We start from the raw sequence: 22017 nt of genomic DNA, 5'->3' as shown, positions 1-22017 counted from the left end.
AAGGAAAGCCGAGGGGAATGGCACCTGCCTGACCCAAAAGGATGGTGGAAGGTGAAAAGAAGAAAAACTAACTGAACATGCTGCAAGTTGGGTCCATTTTTCTTAATGCCTGCAGTTCCACTGGCTCAGTTTGTTTTCATGCTTAAATACACTTATTTTCATGAACAAATAAAGACACAGGAGCTCTGCCCTCATCTGCTTAGATTCTGCTGACTGTACCCACAATGGACATTTGTTGCCATGCAGCAGAATAATCTGTGACTTCAATTTGATATTAAAGCAAGAGTTGAAAAGATTCCTCAGCCAGCAAAATACATCACCCTAGTTCACCAGCTTCACCGGGGCAGGAAAAGGTAAAGAAAAGGTGAGAAAATACTTGTAAGAGGTGAAAAAGAACTTGTTTTCTCCCCTGCTTTTGACTAGGTTTCCCCCAAGTTTCATACATTCACTTCTGGTTTATTAATAACATGGTGTTGTTGATAGTGTAAATTGCATTTAGAGTTAAATTAAAAATTAAAAATTTGAGATATTTGCTAATTATTTTTAAATTTAACTTTAAAATTTAAATTTTAATTATTTAAAATGTATTTATTTTTAAAATGGAATTGTTTATTTTGGTGTTCAAGTACATTTATGGAAACTCACATTCCACACTAATAGTTCTAAATCATTATATGTTTTCAAAGCCATCAGTGTATTTCCTAATTTGTATTTCCTACTCAATTCCATCTTATGATAGTGAAAGGTTTTGCCAGCGTACAATTTTAATATCCTGTACAATATATAAGTAGTTTTACTGATTTAATTGAATTGTTTATACTGCACCATGCTCACCAGGGGGGGTGTAAAAACTAATTCTTACCCAACTGTTTTAATTACCAGCAGTTTCATAAGCTCTGGAATGAGGACAGACATTCACTGGGAAGTAGATTGAGACAATAAAACTTGTTTTTACATCAGCCGTTTGCAGGTGCTGCTTGGCAGAGGCTCAGCTGGTCTGGATTTAATTAGAACCACAGAAATGAAGAATTCTCTGCCACAGTATTAAGCTTCAGTGTTAATTTTTTTAAAATTCAGCTTTAAAGTGACCTAAAAATGAGGGTGAAATGTTATTATTTTGGTGCCCGTGTGGCGTTCACGCTGACACTTGTGGAAGTTCATTACTTTGTGAACAAAAGAGAGTTCTTTACATTTTGAGAGATGGAATTTGTGAATAATGCAAAAATAGATACTTGCTGAAAGGAGTGAAAGTCTTAGTTAAAACCAGAATGCCCACTTGAACCAGGCCTAGAGTAGGAGAAGCTGCTGAAGTCAGTGTCAGGAAAATACTGATAAACGTGAAGAAAACAGCCAGGGTGACTGGATTTACCAGGAAAAAAGAGTAAGTTTTGTAGCAGGAGGACACTCACATGCTATGGTGAAGATTCTGAGGGATTCTCTGTCTTTCTAATTGCAGAGAGGATCTTAGAAAACAGTTGTTACAGTACTACAGATTTTCCTATCTGCCACTTTTATTTTGCATTTTTCTTTTACTCATTTCAGCTTAAGGAAAAGACACTGACACACACAAAATATGCATAGACAAACTCCATTTTAATACTTTTTTATTGTAGTACTATCATTTACTTTGGTAAATTCGTATCCCTGTTTAAAGTGCCTTAAAGCAATTAAAACTTAGTTTAAATTCAAGTATTGTAAAATGTACAGAGTCTAAGCACAAAAAAAAGCTGCATAGTGAAAATACAGGAGCAGGCTGATACATTCAGGATGCCGAGTACTCAATGGTAACAACATCAGCTCATGATTCAGGTTAAGGATAATTAGCAAGTTTGATACAGTACAGACAGGACAGGGCAATATTGATGCATTGTTCTTACCATGAACAAAGGATGGAAGCATAAATTAACTCTGAAAGAATCTGCAGTATCACTTTTGTGCACATGCCATAAGTAATAAGGCAGATACTGACACTGCAATCAATCCTTTACACGCTGCTGTAATCCAGCAAATCCTGTGTGTGCATTCTCCAGGCTCTGAGCAATCCCAGCGTTCCAGTGGGAACTGTGACATCCATCCTCTTCAGAATCCTCACAAACATTCTCAGCTTCAGACAATCTTGTTTGAGTCTTTGTTTGAAATTTGTCCTGTAGGGTTTTAAAGGAGGATGGCTGTTCCGCTGTGCACCGGTGCAGGGTTTCTCTTGGGGTTTGTGTTTGCCCACAGCTACTTTGGGTAGGAGTGGGGGGTACTTAAGGGGTCTGGTTGAATTGTACATTGAATTTGTAGCCCTTATATTGCCCAGTCAATTTGAAGTAGTAACAGTTGTACCCTGGTGTAACAGTGACTTGTCACATGGACTAGATCAACAGCATCACTTACCTGTAGTGTTTGGCAGAAGAAGATATTTTAATGCACATTGTTATTATAAACAAAATTAATGGAATACCAGCATTCAAATGACTCCTCCCATTTGAACAATTAGAGAGTAATTTCATTTGCCTTGGCTAAGAGACTTGTAGTACAGGTGTGTGTGGACACATAAGAAAATGATTGATTTTTCAGGGGGAATTACTGCTTCAAAATCAGTTGAACAATATGGCTAAAATGTCACTGGATTGTAACAACACTTTTAAAATGGATGTATAAGGACGTAGAGGAAAGACATTTTTGCTCAGTTGTTGCCTGAAAAAAAGGAATTTAAAAATACTAGCCACTTTTAAAAGAAAACTCTTTGTTAATAGTTCATGTATTTTGAGAGTATTTTCACATGTAATTTTTGCTGTTAGAAAGTATTATTTTAAAATATATTTCTAGAAGTATGACAGCTGTGATATAAATTATTGCAAGGATTCACCAGTCATTATATGAATGGAATATTGAATAATTAAGAGAAGCAAATAGGCTTTTCTCAGTTTTGGAAAGAGAAAACAAGTTCTCTTTTACAAAGGCAGAATATGTCAAACTATAAAGTTCTACTTTAATTTTTGTAATATTTGGTGAAATTCTACAAAACAACAACCATGAGAATATGAAAGGGCTGCACCCAGAGTATAAAACCATAGAAGTTGGGTTTCATGGAATCAGAAGCCCCTTGCTGTTCACTCTTTCTTTTAAAGGACTTAAATGGTTTTCTTGTATTGATCCGATGCCTGGTAAGATGCTGTGGTTGCAGCAGCCAGCAGCCGTGGGAGTCCATCTGCAGCTCACTTCCGGAGCCCGCCTGGATGCACTTTGAGGGAATTGGCTGAGGTTAAGGTTTGATGGATGGGATGCTGCAGGATCTCCTCATCACCAGCCTGACTTCGATGTCGGGGAGGGTTTTCTTTTTTGTGTGCAAACAGCCTTCCTCTGTGGCTGCCAGGTGGAGATCAAAACGCAAGGAAACGGACTTTTTCCTTAAGCGAGGGTTGTCCTTAAAGAAAGAGCCTTCCCATTCCTTGATAACTTCATCCACTTTTTCTGTCCTGAAACAATAAAGAAAATGTATTTATGATTTTTTTAGGCTATATTAGTTACCTATCTTCAGAACTGCTTTTGAAACAGAGAGAGAAATGGCATCATAAAGAGTTGAGTTATTTTATATGATACTGAGATAGCAGTGGTGACTTTTTTTTTTTCCAGGTTCATTCTCTAAAGAAGCTAAATAAAGGGTGAGGGTTCATTATGTTCTTGTTTTTGTACTTTTAGGTAGACATGGCTACAAAACCACTGCTCCAAACACTTTAGGCAGTTTGTTTCCAAGGAGAAAGTTTGGAATCCAAGCTCAAAAATTTTGCAAGAAACCTCAGTACTGTAGTGGGCAGGACAGAATTCCTGCATCTGAAAACCTTCAGAATAGGGAGGAGAAAATCTAGTTGAGACTCAAACCTCAGAATGTGGGGCTATATTACATTAAAGAGAAAAAAGGGCAGAAGTAAAACAGGGAGAATTGAAAATTCAGCTGATCCAGGAATATTGAGGCACCCAAATCCTGTCGATTCAATTCTCTATGTGTGTGTCAGGATTCAGATCTGAAAGTCAGGCTCTGGGGCCTCCCCCAGCTGAGTCCACTGCACCCAGCAGAGTAGCTCTGTGCAGATCTGAGTGTGTGATGGACAAAGCTCATGCACAAAAATAAATGTCACCTGTGGGGTGGGGCTGGTGGACCTTGTGATTACATTAATTTTTTCAGCAGCTGATTATGGTTCAGTGCTAGGAATGGCCCACTACAGTAAGTTTAAAGGTAACATTAAATTAGTCTACAAAAAAGCTAAAAGAGCAGGAGGGGGAAAAAAAATGAGGCAATCCAATACTATTAAAGTAATTTCAGGTGAATAACACATCCTAACAGACTCTCACATGCCTACTTGGGAGCCAGGCTCTCCCTCCCCTGTTTGGGGAAACGTAGGAGTTTCCAAGGAGCAAGTTGGAGCAGCTGAGCCTGAATTTATGTGCATAAATATGCCCCAGAGGGACTTCCCAAATGTGGTCTGGGCTCTTTGCTTTCAGCCTTAGTGAGATGAATTATTCATAGTTTCATTCTTAACAGAAATAGAAATTACAAATCAGAAGCACCAGAATGATATTGTTTGCTTGTGAAGCCAATGCTAATAAAAAGAACTTTTAAATGTAATGTATTGTTAAACATTGCCATTCAGTGCACCTTCAGCAGCTCTCACTGTGATTCTGAAGCTCCTGGGCTATGTGGGCACAATAACAGATAGCAAATAACGGAAAATTCAAAGCTACTGAGACGTAAGCTCCACCCTTTCCTTCCAATTGTTATTTTGTGAAATTCCTGTTTATCTTACTGTACAGTGCCATGAGCTTCAGCACTTTCCTTCATGATATTTCCGTCTAGGATTGCTTGTTTTGTCATCAGTTCCACCTTCTTTGGTTTGTGCTTCTTTACATCCTCTGTAAAAGAATATGCAGGTATACAGTGAGCATGCAGGGCAGTACACAGGCCCCGGAGGTATTTCCCATGCATTGGAAAAGGTCCTTTTTTAATATTCAGGAGTTTGTCAGTAGTTGTGAACAGTTAGGGCCAAAATCCCTTAAGGAGAAGGTGCCTGAAACTCACCTGAAGGCAGCGTAAAGGTGATCTTGCTAGTGCTGGGTTTTTTGTCATCCTTCTGGGCAGGTATTGAGCAACGGAACCTAAAAAAAAAAAAATAAAAAAAAATTACAGGCATCTAGTACTATTCAATTACTTTAATTCCTAACTGCTGCTCTGCCACGTGTGTGAGACACTGAGCTCCAGAAACTCCCCACTCAGCGAAGCTACCTTATAATGAAACCTTTCCTAAGATTTTATACTGTAAGTTTTTAATGTTTAGTTCATGGATTTACAATTCTGATTATTTGAGACCTTCAGAAATGGAAGGCAAATGTGAGATCTGTTTCTCTAAGCAGCGAGTACCTGCTCTCTTCTTGCTCCAGCAGACTGCGATACGTCGCTATCTCCTCCTCCAGCTTCATCCTCGTGTTCAGGAGAATTTCGTGCTCTCGAAGCTGTTTCTCAATTCCTCTTCTCACTTCCAACAGCTCTTTCTCCAAGCATTCAATCTCACCTTCCAGATTTTGTAGCTGCATGTGGTACTGCTGCTCCGTGGCCCGCAGCGAACGTTCCAAACCCTTTTCCTGTGAAATTTAAGTCATATTTTAAGGTTTGGAAAGTTTGTGTGCAAAGATGTTACAGACGTACATGGCTTCATTAACAAACTGTATATTTTTACATCAGTTCTTGTAAGATTATTCTTTAAGAACAGGAGTAAAACTTTCACAGTAATACTTTGGCTGAGAAAATTTCTAGTAAAATATGTGGTAATTTAAAATCAGATGAAAGCGTAGCCGTGTCTTGCACAGCAATCCACTGCCTTGAGGTTACAGGTGTCTGATTTTGCAGTTAAACAATGTCCAGCTCAGTGCTGTGTAAAGTGTCTGTGTGCTCTTGGAGCTTTTCTGTACTACTGAATTGAGCAGATGGCTGACATTTTATCCCAAATGAATTGATAAATCTGGTCCACACATTTAAAAAAGGTCATAAACATGCTGTGAATTGGTAAGGCAGAATGACCAGGAGCTTGGTGGGGGAGTATCATGCAAACATGTGCTTGGGAGGAGTGAAAACAGGACACCACGTGTGTCTGGAGAGGCAGATCCTGCTCCAGAGCAGGTGCTGGGTCAGTGCGTGAGCGAGGGCTCTGTGAGGAGCTGGAGCCGCCCAAATGAGGAATTTCTGCAGTATGGTGGCTGTGACTGTCACAGAAATTGACTGTGGGATAGTTTACATCAAGGACAAGACTTCCTTTTTTCTGTGAGATTTCAGGTTTCATTTCTGGCTCTTACCACAGCGTGGAGAGACTCGATTTCGACCTGCATGTGGTGCCACTGCCGCCGGGCTTCGCACAGTTCTGCCCTGGCTGCCTTCAGTGCTTCTGCATCTTTGTCCATTCTTTTACTTGTACCTTCTTCTGACTGCAGGGGACATACAAAAGAGAACAATGTTAAAAATATTAGAATAATGATAATAAATTGGCACATAAAATAGTCTGGTTGGAATTTTTGTTAGAGATGTATAAATGTGTAAAAGCTCACGGTGAGGGTTTAATATTTTCTGTAGTGTGTAGAGCAAAGGCCCTTATCCCACTGTTTGATGGGAAGTGGTTGGCCACATCCCTATCCCTGGCACCTTTGTCCTAGAGGAATTCTCATACAAATTACCCAGTTGTGTTGAGACCTTACCTCTGGAGTAAAGGGGCTTAGAGGAGGTACAGATGGTTCAAGCTTCCAAGTTTGAATAAAGTGCTTTGATTTTAATGCTTTTTTGATTTCAGGGTTTTTTTCCTTTTATCCTGTTAAAGGTAGATTTTTTAAACCACTCTTGATCATCTGTGGGGTCATTTTAGATTTAGATTTGTCTTTTATTTTGATAGTATGTTCCTGCATGTAACTTCCAGAATCATTGTTTGGCTTACAGAAGTTCTCTTTCTTTTTTATTCTGAGTTTCCCTGCAAGTGCTAAGCCCTTGAAACAGCACTTGTCCTTTTGCATATTTTACTGTTTTATGCAGGTTCTTATGATGACATTGACTCTTAAGAAAAAAAATCTCTTTAATTCAGGTCTTATGAACCAAGGAAAATAAGGGTTTTGTTCCCTTGTACATACTGACCTATTGCAACTTTACCAGATGATTATTTTTGTACATTTCTCCATTTGTCTCATCCACAAGTGACCCCCCCCAATGTTCTTTGCTTCCCCTTTCTTGCCTGGGCACTGCAGAATTTGTGTGACGGGATCAAACCAATGTGCATTGGCTGCTTTGTGCCAACACCAAGATAAACTTGGCTTCCGTGTCGGGTGTGCAGCTGCCGTGTGTCTGGCACTGCTGCTGGATCAGCCAGGCTGCAGCAGCTCGGGCCTGTCCTTAAAACAAACCTCTGGCATTCCTGCAATACCTGACTACAAGGTGGTAGAATACCTCATTCCCCCTGAATTTCTTTACATTTGGTGGCTCAAAATTGTTTTGCCGTTTGATTTCAGCTGGGTTTAGAGCTGTTTGTATGTAAATCCCTAACAGCAGCATAGTGTGTTGGTAACATTTAATCAAGCTGTATGAGAGAACAACTGATATTTGCTGAAGAGCAAAACACAGTTTTTACTGTGAGCAATAGAAAATAGTTCCTGCAGAGGTACAGTGTACTCTACTAGGGGGCTAAAAATGGCAAAGATTGCTGTAGATAAAAGGATTCTCTTCAGGATTTTTTTTTCCTCTGAGATAACTACATGGAGCTAGAGGTTACCCTCTTACAGCCTATGTCATCATCCCTTAAATCCCAGCATAGCCCGGCTGCAGGGACAGAAAAGCATTCTGATGAAATACACAGCATTCGTTCAGCGTGAATCCATCCCCTTGACAAAATCTATTTCCGATTCTTCTAGTTTACATCTTACTGCGGTAAAATCCACGTCCCTTCCCCGAAAATCTGCTGCATTGAAAGGAATTACTGTACCTCATAGAGGCTGCGGGAGGAACTGTACGGCCAGGGAATGGCTCCGTACTCTGCAAGGTGTGTGGCTGTGAGGAGGCATTACCTGCGTCCTTGCTGAGCTGACGGCCTTTATCTGATTTCGGGTGATGAGCGATTCATACTTTGCCCTGATCTCTCGGCGGAGCCGAGCCGGCTCCATCCTCCTCCTCCTCCTCCTCCCATCCTCCCCGGCTCCCGGCTCCGCTGCCGGCGGCGCGGGGCTGCGGCCGCGGGGCCGTTAAAGCGGCAGCGGCCCATTTTGGGGAGCGCGGGGGGCTCAGGGCCTGGCAGCCCGTCCTGGCAGCAGGTTCATGCAGCAAAGCATAGCACTAAACTATTTCTAAATCAGCGCTGAAATTAATATATCAATGTCTTAATGGTTTTTGTTACGCTGTAACTGTGGGGTTTTATAACCTCAGAAATGTGAGGGTAAGAGAGAGAAAGCAAAGGATAAAGTCGCAGCTGCCCAGCATGAAGTGCTCTGGCAAGAGGACATGGAAAGACAGAGCCTCCCAGCAGCATAGCTGGGTGGCTGGCAGTGTCGCTGGCAGGTGCCTCCACCATTGTTAGGATGTGACAGAATTTCCAGCCCTGAAGGTGTTTGAGACTCCGTGAGATGCAGCCTCGGGTGTCTGACCTGACCCACTGTTGAGGATTGTCCCGTTTCAGAAACGAGCTGGGCTCCTGGGCATCCTCTTTTATGGGCAGAAACACAACAAGGAGGGAGAGGAGCCAGCACTTCTGGTGGTGTGTAGTGCTGATGCAACTTGTGGTAAGGGCTTCGGCTCCTCTTCTGCAGAGGGCAAATTCTGGTGAATGTACATACACTTCAGACACATCACTGCTGTCAGGAAAAGGGTCTGGGTTGTCTCTGATGGTGTTTGAGAACCTGTGCCAGGTGTTGGTGTGCTCAGTACACACAACACACAATGTATGTGGGGTTCTTCCCCCTTTCCTGACAGCTCCCAGGCAGGTCCAGCACAGGTTGTCTGGTGCTGTGCTTCTTCATCTCCTGCTCACTGTGTGATCCCAATGATCTTGTCTGCTAAGAATGGCTCTTACCTATTTCATTTTACCTCTTGCTTATTTTTTTTCTTTCAGTAGTGCAAAATACCAGATATGCAGTAAAAAACTTGGCATTTCAATAGAAATTTAAAATTTAGCAAAGAGAGAAATGCATTTTCGGCTCTGAATGAGAATATACACCAATCAAAGGATGAAACAGGCAATAAACTTTCACAAGACACACATCTTTTTAGAAATCAAAGTATTGTTCCACTTAGAAGTCTCCTGGTGTAAAAAGGCTTCCCTGTTCTTGGCTGTGTCTGTTGGCACATGTGAAAGGATCCTGTGTTTGGATTTTCTTTTCCTTGGCTGACTGTCTTCCAGTTGACCTGGACTGAGATGGAAAGGTTTTGTTGTCCACTCTCTTTTCTACAAGTGTCTCAATTATCCTTGTTCTGTGTAGTTCTAAACCCAAAATATCGTCAGTGTTTGCCATTGATGGGATGAGAACAGTTACATAAGAAAACAATTAGGGATCCATCAGACAAACACAAGGTATTGCACTTGGGATGCTGTGAACTACTGCTTTCTTTTTCTGTCTTCTTTTCAGGTGTAAAAGGAACACCTGGCTATGAGATTCCTGAAGGCTAAAGGTGTAACAGTTGCATCTTTCCTAGGATGTTCCTTTGGAACTTTGAATTCTAGCTGCTTTCAGTGTTCATATTTTATTGCTGGCTCACCACACAGCTGGAGGGGGTCGTGGAGAATAAAGGGACAAATACCTTAAAGCTTGTTGAGTCCTGTTTATTAGGGATGAAAACTGGACAATGAGATTAGAACAGCAAAATTATTTAACCTATTGATTACTAAAGATATCTGATTAAATGTGTGCTTCATATTTCTGGTTATTGAACAGAGATTTGATGATATTTTAAAAGAACACCGTGGAAATCATACAGGTAATGCTGACAGAGTGAAGCAGGAAATGTATTGTGTGTCTGCAAGGAATGAAAGTGCCAACTTTGTCTTATCTAAAAGATTCTGAGTACAAAGCCAAATGTTTTATCACTTCATACAAAAGAATAAAACTATTTATCCATTTTGGCTTGGAGCAAATGGATCCTTTGCCACATCAGATTGTGCCTCATATCTTCTCTTCAACTTCCTTAACGTGGGATGAAACAACTTTTCCATCTACCACTTCTTCAACAATTGTCTTGATCTTTCTAGTTTTGGTTGGATCTAAACATCATGAACAAAAGAAAAAATATTTATTAATGTGTTAAAAATGATAAACCAAAGCAGCACATGACCCGGTACCCCCTTTTCCTTTCCAGTTGGCTTCTGATTTTAATGAACTCTAGGATGTAGTTAAACAGGATAACATGTATTATTTGATTTGTAAGAATGATTTTAGAAGCAAAGTTTTATTCAATCAAGTCCTACCTACCTTGAGAAGAGTCCAGTGATTGTGTTTGAGATTTGGACCCTGTCAGGGATGAGCTTTCAAGTGTAACTGCTTGTCCAGCACCCCTAAAAGGGAATCAGAGACAGGCACTATTGCAGGGTGTTCGATAGGCTCAGGATAAATTCCCTTTCCATGGTGACATTGATAGGTTATTTAAACAGTGAGCAGATTGGCTCACTCTCCTCAGTCACAGTGATATTTCAGATCACTGTATGTGCCTTACCATCCTTGGAGAATGTTCCACTTATTTCACCTCTTTTTTTCCTGGAAAGGATTTTGCTACAGAAAATGAACCCAAGGAGATATTTTGTGTCAACCAGTTCCTTACACAAACTCTCCATCCAGCAGGCGCCGGTAGGTTTCAATCTCCATTTCCAGACGAGTCTTGATGTCCAGGAGCTGTTGGTACTCGGCGTTCTGGCGCTCCATGTCAGCCCTGACCTGGAAAAGCTGGGACTCCAGGTTCCCGATCTGCATTTGGATTTGTGACAGCTGAGCGCAGTAACCACCTTCTGTTTCTGCTAGAGTGTCTTCCAGGGATTTTTTCTGTGTAAGGATATTAAATAATCTCTGGTTAAGGGAAAAAATCTCTTAACGCAACCAAGTGAAGTAGTTTAAGAGGGTGAGCACAGCTGCATTACTCGGGAGGTTTTATTTTCTTTCTGAAAACACCGGTTTGAAAACTGTCCCTTGTCACTTCCCTAAACGTGATGTACAAACTCATCTGCTTTGTGACATGCTCTCTGCAATCCAGTTATATATATTCCTGCTATTTAGGAACTAAAAGGATATAGGATTTAATGGGAAAGAAATGCAAATCCTCAATTCTATGGAATAGGATTAGGTCTAAAAAGACTTTTGAAGTTGCTGAATTGGCTCTGAGCAGTCAGCAGCTTCCCAGAACGTACCATGGCGAGCTGAGACTGCAGCTCTATTTCCAGGCTCTGGAGAGTCCTTTTTAAATCTGTGATCTCGCTCTTTCCTGACTGGAGCTGCTCGGTATGAGTGGAGATTTCCCTTTTCAGCTCCCCGCTCTGAAATGACAAGGAAGAATGGGGTGTAATTTTCCTGTTCCAAGTACTGAACTCATTTCCCATGCATTTTGCTGGGTTTGCTCTCTCTGGTTGTTACTTTTTCATTGAACCACGCCTCGGCCTCTTTACGGTTTTGCTCGGCAATGACTTCGTACTGTCCCCTCATATCATTCAGAAGCTTGGTCAGGTCAGTCCCTGGAGCAGCGTCCATTTCCACACTGACTTGGCCAAATTCACTGCTTTGGATGCCCTGAAGCTCCTGGAGAGATTGAAAATAAAGAGAGGGTTCTGTTAATGAAAGACAAAATAGTTATACCAAAATATATGTAAAGAAATATATGCGATATAAATTCTGTTTCAACAAGGATCTGTGGATTGTTTGTCACACTCTTTCACTTAGCAAACTCAAAAAATAACAGCAAACAAAACCTGTAATGAAACCCAGGAACCCCCACTGGCTTAAATAAGGGAGTAATTTGATGTTTCACAATTTCATGTGTCTTGTTATGAGTTCACAAAGGAAAAAAATTACCTCTTCATGATTCTTCTTGAGATAAGCCAGTTCTTCATTCAGGCTTTCAATCTGCATCTCCAGATCTGCCCTGGTCATGGTCAGCTCATCCAGGACTCTGCGCAGACCGTTGATGTCAGCCTCCACGCTCTGCCGAAGAGCCACTTCATTCTCATATCTATGCATCAAGGCATTAAATATTATTTTTTACATGGCCAGTGAGGTCAAATGCAAACTATTAATATGTTTTATTTTAGCTTTAATTTGAAAACTTAATACACATAATTATTATAATACTGTTTAATAATTATACTTACAAGTATTCTACAAGGAAAGAGATTTTTAGTACTAAAGTATTTCTTCCTTAAGGAGTTTTTATAGCATTAAGATATCCTTACTTCAGTCTGAAGTCATCAGCAGCCAGTCTGGCATTATCAACCTGCAGAATGATCCTCGCGTTGTCGATGGTTGCATTGATGATCTAGAGTACAAACAGTGTTCAGAGATTGATGTTACAGCCCAGAGACTTCATGGCTTTGTAATGGCTTTAAACTTTGTGTTCTGCAGGGGTTTGTAGAACTGCATTCCGTCACTGCCTTCTCCTTTATTCAGATTAGACAAATCACTGTGTGACACAGCTACAGAACTGCTTTAATGCACAGGAAAAATTCACCACATCACCAGTGCAAGGTGACAGAGGTCACTGCAAGTGCCAGTACCAAAGGATAAATGTGCTCTTGGTTTCTGAAAGAAATTTGTTGTTTTCATTAATACTACTGAGTTACAAATATAAAGATACATTAAATACATTGCTTTGCTACCTTGTTTCGAAGATCTTCAATGAGGGGGTAGAATTTACTGTAGTCATTCCCAGATCCAGGGGTGCCAGTGCCAGGGCCATTTTTCTCATACCATTCACGGATTTTGCGCTCCAGCTCGGTGTTGGCATCCTCCAGAGATCTCACTTTGTCCAGATATGCAGCCAGACGGTCATTGAGGTTCTGCATAGTCTCTTTTTTTGAGCCAGAAAGAATGCCACCATCCCCAGCACCAGCAGGGCCAAACCCACCTCCAAAACCAGTCCCTAAGCCGCCACCAAAGCCGCTTCCAAAAGCAGCACCTGAACTGCTGCCAAAACCACTTGCCAAACCTCCCCCAAACCCACTGCCTAAGCCACTTCCATAGCCCCCACCCAAACCACCTCCATAGCTTCCACCAAAGCCACTGCTTAAGCTGCTCCCAAGCCCTGCACCTGAGCTGCCCCCAAAGCCAGAGCTTGAACCCAGCAGAGAAGCTGCTCCAAACCCTCCACCAGACCCCCCACCAAAGCCAAGCCCGCTGCCACCAAAGCCTCCTCCAGCACTGGAACTGGACATCCTCAGAGATCCCCCTCCAAACCCGCTCCGAGAGGAGAACTGCCGGGACCCGCCGCCTGTGCGCACGGAAAGGGCCATGGTGCTCGAGGTGCCTGGATCTGCCCAGGAGGACACAGCAGAGAGCAGGGCAGAGCAGGGGCTGGGTCAGCTTTATAGAGACAGCAGTGGGTGTTTCAGGAGGAGTCCCCACCTCCTGGGGAGAGCTTTCACTCTCGCTCCCTCCTCTTTGGAGGGGATGTCAGTTTAGTATGTTCTGACCAACCGAAATGATATGTGCCAAACAAAATTGCCAATGGGAGTGGAAATCTGGTGCCCTCCAGGTATTTGTATGAGGGGAAATGGGTGGAGTGGAGCTGAGACATCAAGATTGTGTTCTGCCATGTGCAATGGAGCATAAAATGTTCCTTTCGCATTTAAATCCCACCTAAATAATTGTTTTGTCGTTGCAGATGCAGTGCTTCCTGCATTTGGGGCTGTTCTTACAGGAGTTTGCTGAGTCAGCAGAGTGATCCCTTTGATCCCTACTTCTCAGGCCGTGTGGCAGGAATGTCTTTCTTTTCATAATGCCCTTCAGTCAGGAGCCTTTGCTGGATTAGTGCTCCTGGATGCTTGATAAGAAGTAAGAAAAGTGACCATCAGGTGTCCAAGGGCACATGGATGTTCAGTGAGCTGCAGGGTGATAATTAATGTGAAAATATAAATATACCAAATAGGATTTGGAGTTGGGTTTATGCCCTAACCCTTTCATCACTGAAATACCTCAGAGTAATATGCTTATAGTCTTATATATAGCATATAAGAATTTGTACCTGGGAGCTGGGAACTGACCATTCTGTCTACTGAATAGTTTGCTGTTATCTCAAAATAAGAAATCTGATTTCTGTATTTGGTGCTCTTCAGAATACAAATCTAAAGATCAAATGCAGCGCTTCTGGCTGCAGGTTTGGGCATGGGAACCCTCCCAAGCCAGTATATTTTTCTTTTGAAGTCATTTTCATAAATGAAAAATCATTTTTCCTTTGTCCTGGCTTAATTATATCAGTGGATTTGTCAACTGAAATGTGTTAATTTTTGATTTATCCGCACTCAGGAGCATGGGGTGCTTTTGGGGCAGAAAAGCGCGGAAGATCAAAGGTGTAAGAAAAGCATTTGTGTGGAAATGAGCTGATAGCCTGGCCTCAGTGACTCGGGGCAGTGAAAGCAGAGGATTAGTTCTTTGGCAGCTGTTTATGTACACTACAGCTCTGGACAGGTGAGGTTTCATAGGGAAGAGCTTTGTGTGTTTATGTTCTCAAGAGGAAAATGTAAACTCCAGGGACTGAGAATCCAGGTGTGGCACAGGGGCCTCCCTATGGGACATGGAACATTATTGGCACAGAAAGCATTGAGAAAGTGGGAGATAATTGCAAATATATTTTTATCCATAAAATATCTCGGCTTGCTGTAGTTCCTGGTGACATAATCATTCACAGAATGTGCAAAATATCAAATAGGCTTCTTCAATTTATTTTTTCATGTTCATATATTATGAAAAGCAAATTGATACTTCTTATTATCTGAAAATCAGGTTTTAATGAAGTGAAACTACTTTATGTTTGAGTGGGAGTTCACATTCAGAAAAGGTGTGCTGAATTGATGCCTTAATGCATTTTAAAAACCTAATACTTCCATTTTTATCTGTGTTGGAAGCAATTATACATTCATACCAGGCTGATTTGATTTTTTTCCATCAGGTACTCAGTCACTATATAAGTAAACCTAAAGTCTTCTATGTTGTGACTTACAGATTTTTATTAACTCTCCCCCACAAAACAACAATGACAACAACAGATTTGAGATTTTGGCATTTTTTAATCCTTCTGGGTTTAGGGTGAATTAGATCAGATCCTTTATGAACCTTTTCATTTTGGCATCAGCTCCAGGGAACTCAGAGGCATCTTTTCTGCTGGTGCCATTTACATCTTCTCTTCAACCTCTCTGACCTCAGAGGAGACAACCTTGCCATCAACCACCTCCTCAACTATTGTCTTGATCTTCTTAAACTTACTTGACTCTGTTAAGGAAATTGAAAAGAGAAGTAATTTAATACAAGGTAATATTGCTGCAGTAGTAGAAGTCGATGAGGAAATATCAAAAACCATTTTCATAGGTCCTTGAGTTAAACTTTTTGCAGTGTGTGGGGTGTGGCTTCTCTTTTGGATATTGAGTATTTTGCCCATAGACTGTAGTGGATACTGGATTTAATAACTCTAGCACTCTTGATAGTTTTGCTTCAGTTTAGCACAGACTTGTAGACCTAAAACCTTGGAATAGACTTACACCAAAGTGGAAATTTTTGCTATGAAACTGGATATGTTATTTGGAAGTCTGTCTCCCTGTGCAGCTAGCAGGGAGAAGCAGATGCTTCTGCAATTCTCCAGAGGGGAATTCAGTAACTCTCTGTTGTTCTCTTGGTTCTCTGAGGACACACAGAATCACAGAATGGGTAAGGGTCTGTGATTTTATAGTGGGCATCTGAATTGTATGTATAAACCCAGGTTTGTATAGTCCTCATAGGGTAACCAAACACTTGATTGCCTTCTTGATGTGAGATTCTGCTGCCTGATTATTTGCTCCGAAGCTGTTGTTTTATATCATGCTACTTCATTCCATAACATTTCAACAAGCCACCATCAAAACAGAAGGAAGTTGGTGGGACATACCTTTTTCATTCTCTACTGGCATCTCTTCTAAATACCTGTTCAAATTGTAAATTAGAAAATGTAAATATATGGCATCTCGTGTATTGAACATCCTTGTGCATTTCCTATGAGTTTGATCAGGATAACTAATCCCCTTTCATCAAGACATTGAATCAGAAGATAACTCAGTAAAATGAGTTCTCTCAGTTGAAGAAATTTGCTAAGCATAAGCTGTAGGTACAGTTAATCTGCAGACTCATCTCTGCAATGCCAGGACTTCAGGTCACACAGGTACACCCCATCTAGTTCATGAACAGGTAGAATCTGGGGGGAATTTCCATTTTTTTGCTTAACCCACGCAGACAAGTTGATCAAAAACTGCATTACAGGTGTTCCTGGCATGTGAACATCTACCCAACTCCCAGCTCAAGGAGTGACAGTCTGTAGGCTGGGAGAGCCACCTCAAAATTCCACAGCAGCTTCAGCAGCCCAGCCTGAACAGCAGCCAGCTCTGATTCTGTGGCTGTGAACTGGACAATGTGCTTCTCCACCCCAAAGCAGTTGGAGAGAGGCAGATTTGACACCAAACCCAAACCAACACGCAGAGCCATGTGTGTGCTCACCCGCTTTCCTCTCCCTCCAGCAGCCGGCGGTACGTGGCGATCTCCATCTCCAGGCGGGTCTTGACATCCAGCAGGATGCTGTACTCACTGTTCTGAGCCTCCATGTCAGCCCGGAGCTGCCTCAGCTGAGCCTCCAGGCTGGCAATTGCTCCCTGTATCTGGTCAAGCTGGTAACTGTACCGTGCTTCTGTTTCAGCCAGAGTGCCTTCCAGGCTCTGTCTCTATAGTGCATGAGAAGAACAGTGACATATTATTCACAGGATACATTTTTCAAAATATCATTTTGATTGTAAAGCCCCTCATTACTCTATTTATCTTTTTATCTTCTATTTATTACACCTCTGTGTAACTCTGTGCTATCCACAGTCCTTATTTTGCATTTTTGTTATTTACCATGGTCAGCAGGGACTGTAATTCCAGCTCCAGGTTCTGGAAGATCTGTCTCCGTTCCGTGATCTCTTTCCTTTGCACCTCCAGCCTCTCAACATTGAGGGCAACTTCCTGGTTCAGTTCTGCAGTCTGGAATGGAGAATGGAGGGACTGTGACCTGCAGCCAGGCATGAACGAGGTTCTTGCTGGTGTTTAAGCAGTTGACTTTACCTGCTTTTCAAAATGTTCTTTGGCTTCTTGGCGGTTCTTTTCTGCCATTTCTTCATATTGCTTTCTCATGTTCTCCATGATAGCTGCGAGATCAATGCCGGGAGCAGCATCCACGGCCACGTTGACAGAGCCGCCCGCCTCTCTGCGCAGCCTGTCACAGTCCTGCAGCAACGGGACTGTGTTAGCACCAGCTGCAGGAGCTGTCCCTCCTGCACGGGACACAAACTCAGCAGCTACACACACAGGACTAATCCTCAGTAGTACCTGGGGGCAGGACGACTTAATCACCTTGTAAGTACTGTTTAGTGCACCTCATCTTGGAACAGTTCACCTACTTGATAGCAATAAATGTTGTATCATAGATAAATGTATAATAAAAATGATTTCCTCAAAACTCGATCTGTGGAATGAGGGCAGAAGTCATGGCTCCCATTTGTGTACTTTCTGGGATAGCAATTCCAGAACCATAAACTTTTCTTAGAGAAAACCTTTACTCCTTCATTCCTGGAATGGAGGAGTGTTCAGCCTTTGATCCCTAACAGCTTGAATGTATTTTAGGGTCACACATGGTCATGCTGCTTCCAGGAAGGATAGAAATGCTTCCTAGTGAGGTTTGTGTATGCCACTCCAAGCCCTCTCCCTGGCAGTGGTCAGCTGCTCTCACCTCCTCGTGGTTCTTCCTAAGGAAAACAAGTTCCTCGGTTATGTTCTCAATCTGGGACTCCAGGTCAGCTTTGGTCAGGGTCAGGTCGTCACGGACACGGAGCAGTCCGGTGATGTCGCTCTCCACACTCTGCCTGAGCAGGTGCTCGTTCTCAAACCTGGACAACACAGTGCCTTTTGTCATCATTGGAATGCAACAGTTTGGAGTAAACGTTAGAATCAGTAACTGCCACAGTCATTGTGAAAATTTCATTAAAATTAAAGTTGGGAAATGTGCACTTCTTGGCACCAATTCCAGTAAGTGGAAGCTTTCCTAAATAAGAGGAGTGTGAAAGAGAATTGCTATGAAATCATGGAACTTACTTCAGTCTAAAGTCATCAGCAGCCAGCTTGGCATTGTCGATCTGCAGGACAAGTCTGGAATTTTCCATCTGGGCAGCAGAAATCTAAAGGGAATGGTGGACAAGCAATGAAACTTTGCACAGAAATTCACACTTGATCCTTTCCTGGGAATGAATACTGTAAGTGGGCTTCATCCTCCTTCACTTCAGCTGTCTGTTGGTCAGCTGGCTTTAAGCTAACTTCCATCTGAAGTGCATGAAAGAAATTTGGAATGTCCAAAAGACCAATTGTCCTGCCATAAAATAAGTGCATCGAATAGTTAGGATGAACTGTTCTCTGAAGGGATCTGCTTTTAAATGTTGAAAAGTAGAACCAATTAAAAAAAAAAAAAGACGGAAGGAAGTTCTGGAAACATGATTTGACAAACCCGCCAGTTGATTGTTGGGAATATTTCATTGTTTCCTGTAGTAATTTACTGTTTTAAGTAGTGGTCTTTAATTTTTTTCTGAGTGCTTGCCCTTCTTTTCTAATAAACCACTTTGAAATAGACTGTTGCCAAACTATATTTAAATACCTAGATTACCATTAGTACTTTCTCTAATTAAAGCCACCTAAGGCAAATGTCATAGAACTAGTTAATTTGAGTCACAGATTTTTCAGGTATGAGATTACTCACAACTGCAGGCATGTATCTGGTATTACAAACGATCTAAAATCTGTCACTAATATGTAGCTGATCAAAAATAAACTTTTTCTTCCCAGCTAGGCCAATTACAATTTAGAAAAGTTCATTTTCTACAACAGCTTATTCTCTATCTCACTGATAATTTCAATTCCTACATTTATGGGGGGGCTCTGTGCTCTCTTACCTTATTTCGGAGTTCATCAATTGTTTTGAAGTAGGAGCTGTAGTCCTGCCCTACACTTACGGTGTTCTTCTCGTACCATTCCCTGATCTGCTTCTCAATCAGGGAGTTTGACTTCTCCAGCGAGCGCACCCTCTCCAGGTAGGCAGCCAAGCGGTCGTTCAGGTTCTGCATCGTTGATTTTTCATTGCCAGCCAGCAGCACATCGCTCCCAGTGGTGCTGAGCTGGAGGCTCCCTCCGAGGCCTTGGCCAGAGCTGCTGCTGCTTGATATGCGGGTGCCATAGCCCCCGGCCCCCCCATAGACACTGGGGGCCTGGATCTTCTGGATGGACATTTTCCTGGCGGTCAGACTGCTGACACTGGGAGCAGAGGGCTGGACGCGGCTGCTCGTGCTCCACTGGGTGCTGCGGGTGGAGAATGCCATTTGTGCCCTTTGTCTTCTGGACTGGAGCAGGTAAATCAGCGCAGATAGAGATGCCAGCGAGGAGCTGAGTGTGCACTGTGCACCTTTATACAGGTCCAAGAGGAAGCACAGTGCTGGAAACCCCACCTATGTTGACGCAGAGTGTCGCTGGTATCAGCACAAAGAGCACACAGGATATTGCCCCCCCCTCCCCATAATTTGAAGGGGTTCTCATCTGGTCGTCTGTGTTTGAGGAACACTCCCTGGGTAGTTTGCTTGCTTTGTTATTTTGTATAACAGATAAACAAAAAATGATCTGTTGAATCATTTATAACCATGTACCTGCAGCCAACCCTCTCTGTAGTCCTTTGGAACAAATGAGTCGGTTCTTAGCCCCCTGTGCAGTGCATGAATTTAAAATGAGAGCTGCCTATATGTGACAAGAGACTTAAAATATTTATATTTCTGTTGACTAAGCAATAACATGGGCCTCAGGACAGTCTAGAACAGTGTATAAATTATTAGAAAGGAGGCAGCTGTACTACCATGTGAATTCATTTCATAGTAAGCACAAACCAACATCTGCACTGCCATTGAAGAGGCTGTTGCCATCAGCTTGGATTGAATATGCATTCATCTGGTATTAGAAAACCCTTGCAAGTGGAGTTTGAACTTTCAGTACAGCTGAGATTGATTGGAAAGGGTATTTCTTTGACCTTAAGTAAGGTAGGAGGAATGAGAATATTGGAAACCTTCACAGCCCACTGTGTTTCACATGAGAGTTGCTGAGGTCCATAGAGTGGCAGGAAGTGTTGAGTTCCAGCTTCCAGCAGAACGAGCCTCCATCCCTCCAGTGTGGCTGAAATTGAAGCAAAACAAGTTTCCCTCCTGCCTCATCAGAGACCACCAGCTAACAAGTGCCATACTGGGGAGTCAGGCTGGGGACTGTGGTCATTAACAGGAAACCAGTGCCTTTCCATGGCATGAAGAGACTCAGCCATCCTACTGCTGATGGTGTGGAGGAGGCTCCTGGGCTGCCTGTGCTGTACACTCGATACAGAAAGTGCATGGAGAATTTGTAAAGCAAGGGAAGAACCTGATTGCTGAGGGGTTGTTAGTGCTGCAGGAGAGTGGGTGGCAGGTGTGTTGGGACAGTGCAGCTCCTGGGGCATTGCAGTGACACTGCTTCTGTGTGTTACTGGTGTTGGCAGGTACAACAATGAGCACACATGGCTTGTGTTAGTGCCAGCAGCTGCTGTATATACTGATCTCCCTTGGGGAGCTTGGGGCAAGGAAATTGGTGACACGTGGAGCTTTGGAGGCACTGAACTGTGTACTGGAGGCACCTTCAGCTTTCTGAGAGCACCCAACCCAGAATAGGTGGGTATTAGGGAATACCCAATATGTTAGGCAATCAGTACTGCCAAGTTTTTAAGTTACTGTGCTAGGGATTAGTCTAACTGGTCTTGGCTCAAGGCAGAGTTAAACTCTTGTACTTGGCTGTTCTGGAAACACAGCTTCCAAACCAAACCAAAGCAATCAGTGTGCAGGGCAGGATTTTTCTTTCTAAGAGGATGCTGTGGAGTGTCTTTGGACCTTGAACTTCTTTGGGTGTAACTTGTAATAAAGAAGCCTTTATGAGATGTGAAACCAAAGTACACTGGCAATGTACACAAAGTATTTTCAGTGTGTCACTGCAGAGACTCAGGGTGGGTTGTCTTTTGTCCATTGACATTATTCAGGTTGAGTAAGAATTGCTCATCTTAGTAGAGCAGAGTCTACACCTTTAGACTGTAAGAGGAGTACAGAAGAGATCCTGCTGGTCTACATCCCGTGGCTCTGTATCTCACTGCCTAGATCTTGCAGGATTGTATGGCAGTCTGTTTAAGAGCAAACATTCTGCTTTGTCTTCTCAGTATTAAAATTAGTTTCCATGTTACCTGGGTGGTATTTTTTCTAAACATCATTTGGAGGTTCTATTTTTTTTTTTATTTAGTGAGCAAATGAAAAAAAAAGTCAGTGATCTGAATGAAGGTGAGCATCAGGCTTAGGTCAGACATTTGCCTTGTTTTATGGCTCTGCTGCTTTTGATCAAGGTGAACCTCCAGCAATTATTTTCTTCTAGACTAATCAGCAGAAACATCCAAGATGATCACAAGAGGAAGCAAGGAGCAATGGCATCATGCAAACCCGACATGAAAAGATAAAAGGCTGAATTTTCTTAGTGTCCTTTTTATTCTCATGCCTCATTTGTTTACTGACAATTTCTCTGGTCTTACCATTTTGTACATGCTTCTATCCTCCCCAAAAAGCTAAAATGCTTGCTAGGATCAGGATAGATTCACATCAGAGATGGGGTTTGCTCCTGGTTTTTGTTCATTACACTTTTTTCCATGTGACATATCTTGACTGGTTGTATCAATTAGTGGAA

General features: G+C 42.3%; 3 protein-coding genes across 4 annotated transcripts; all 3 read right to left on the bottom strand.

Annotated features, from left to right (window-relative positions):
* Window positions 1–1587: 1587 nt before the first annotated feature.
* On the bottom strand, window positions 1588–8232 carry KRT222 (keratin 222). 2 transcript variants are annotated; one of them, XM_064399986.1, is made up of 6 exons: window positions 8077–8232; window positions 6331–6459; window positions 5402–5622; window positions 5063–5139; window positions 4791–4896; window positions 1588–3464 (listed from the first exon to the last, which is right to left on the bottom strand). In XM_064399986.1, exons 1-6 carry the CDS (start codon window positions 8170–8172, stop codon window positions 3251–3253), a joined length of 843 nt encoding a protein of 280 aa, XP_064256056.1. In that variant the 5' UTR covers window positions 8173–8232; the 3' UTR covers window positions 1588–3250. The 2 variants fall into 2 exon arrangements, with proteins under 2 accessions (XP_064256056.1, XP_064256057.1); XM_064399987.1 differs by having other exon boundaries at window positions 7995–8179.
* Window positions 8233–10131: 1899 nt separating this feature from the next.
* On the bottom strand, window positions 10132–13490 carry LOC135286766 (keratin, type I cytoskeletal 12-like). Its single transcript, XM_064399988.1, has 8 exons — window positions 12852–13490; window positions 12429–12511; window positions 12052–12208; window positions 11617–11778; window positions 11394–11519; window positions 10814–11031; window positions 10468–10550; window positions 10132–10259 (listed from the first exon to the last, which is right to left on the bottom strand). Exons 1-8 carry the CDS (start codon window positions 13482–13484, stop codon window positions 10162–10164), a joined length of 1560 nt encoding a protein of 519 aa, XP_064256058.1. The 5' UTR covers window positions 13485–13490; the 3' UTR covers window positions 10132–10161.
* Window positions 13491–15237: 1747 nt separating this feature from the next.
* LOC135286761 (keratin, type I cytoskeletal 20-like) lies at window positions 15238–19682 on the bottom strand. The gene is made up of 8 exons (XM_064399977.1): window positions 19185–19682; window positions 18337–18419; window positions 17975–18131; window positions 17311–17472; window positions 17104–17229; window positions 16711–16931; window positions 16109–16143; window positions 15238–15459 (listed from the first exon to the last, which is right to left on the bottom strand). The coding sequence occupies exons 1-8, from the start codon at window positions 19605–19607 to the stop codon at window positions 15362–15364; spliced, it is 1305 nt and encodes a 434-aa protein (XP_064256047.1). The 5' UTR covers window positions 19608–19682; the 3' UTR covers window positions 15238–15361.
* Between the last annotated feature and the right edge of the window lie 2335 nt (window positions 19683–22017).

Source organism: Passer domesticus, chromosome 27 (genome assembly GCF_036417665.1).
Source record: "Passer domesticus isolate bPasDom1 chromosome 27, bPasDom1.hap1, whole genome shotgun sequence".
Classification (NCBI taxonomy): Eukaryota; Metazoa; Chordata; class Aves; order Passeriformes; family Passeridae; genus Passer; species Passer domesticus.
Note: the sequence above shows the minus strand (reverse complement) of the source record. Positions and strands in the feature narration are given on the sequence as shown.

Coding starts and splice junctions, on each gene's coding strand:
- LOC135286766 (XM_064399988.1), bottom strand. CDS start 13,484: ATGGCCCTTTCCGTGCGCACAGGCGGCGGGTCCCGGCAGTTCTCCTCT. Junction 11,779..12,051: donor TCAAGAAGAATCATGAAGAG/GTAATTTTTTTC, acceptor CAATCTCTCCAG/GAGCTTCAGGGCATCCAAAG. Junction 11,520..11,616: donor AGGCGTGGTTCAATGAAAAA/GTAACAACCAGA, acceptor TTGTCATTTCAG/AGCGGGGAGCTGAAAAGGGA.
- KRT222 (XM_064399986.1), bottom strand. CDS start 8,172: ATGGAGCCGGCTCGGCTCCGCCGAGAGATCAGGGCAAAGTATGAATCG. Junction 6,460..8,076: donor TCAGCTCAGCAAGGACGCAG/GTAATGCCTCCT, acceptor TGTCCCCTGCAG/TCAGAAGAAGGTACAAGTAA. Junction 3,465..4,790: donor GAAGCTCATGGCACTGTACA/GTAAGATAAACA, acceptor TTATTGTTTCAG/GACAGAAAAAGTGGATGAAG.
- LOC135286761 (XM_064399977.1), bottom strand. CDS start 19,607: ATGGCATTCTCCACCCGCAGCACCCAGTGGAGCACGAGCAGCCGCGTC. Junction 17,473..17,974: donor TTAGGAAGAACCACGAGGAG/GTGAGAGCAGCT, acceptor CCGTTGCTGCAG/GACTGTGACAGGCTGCGCAG. Junction 16,932..17,103: donor TACAGTCCCTGCTGACCATG/GTAAATAACAAA, acceptor CATGCACTATAG/AGACAGAGCCTGGAAGGCAC.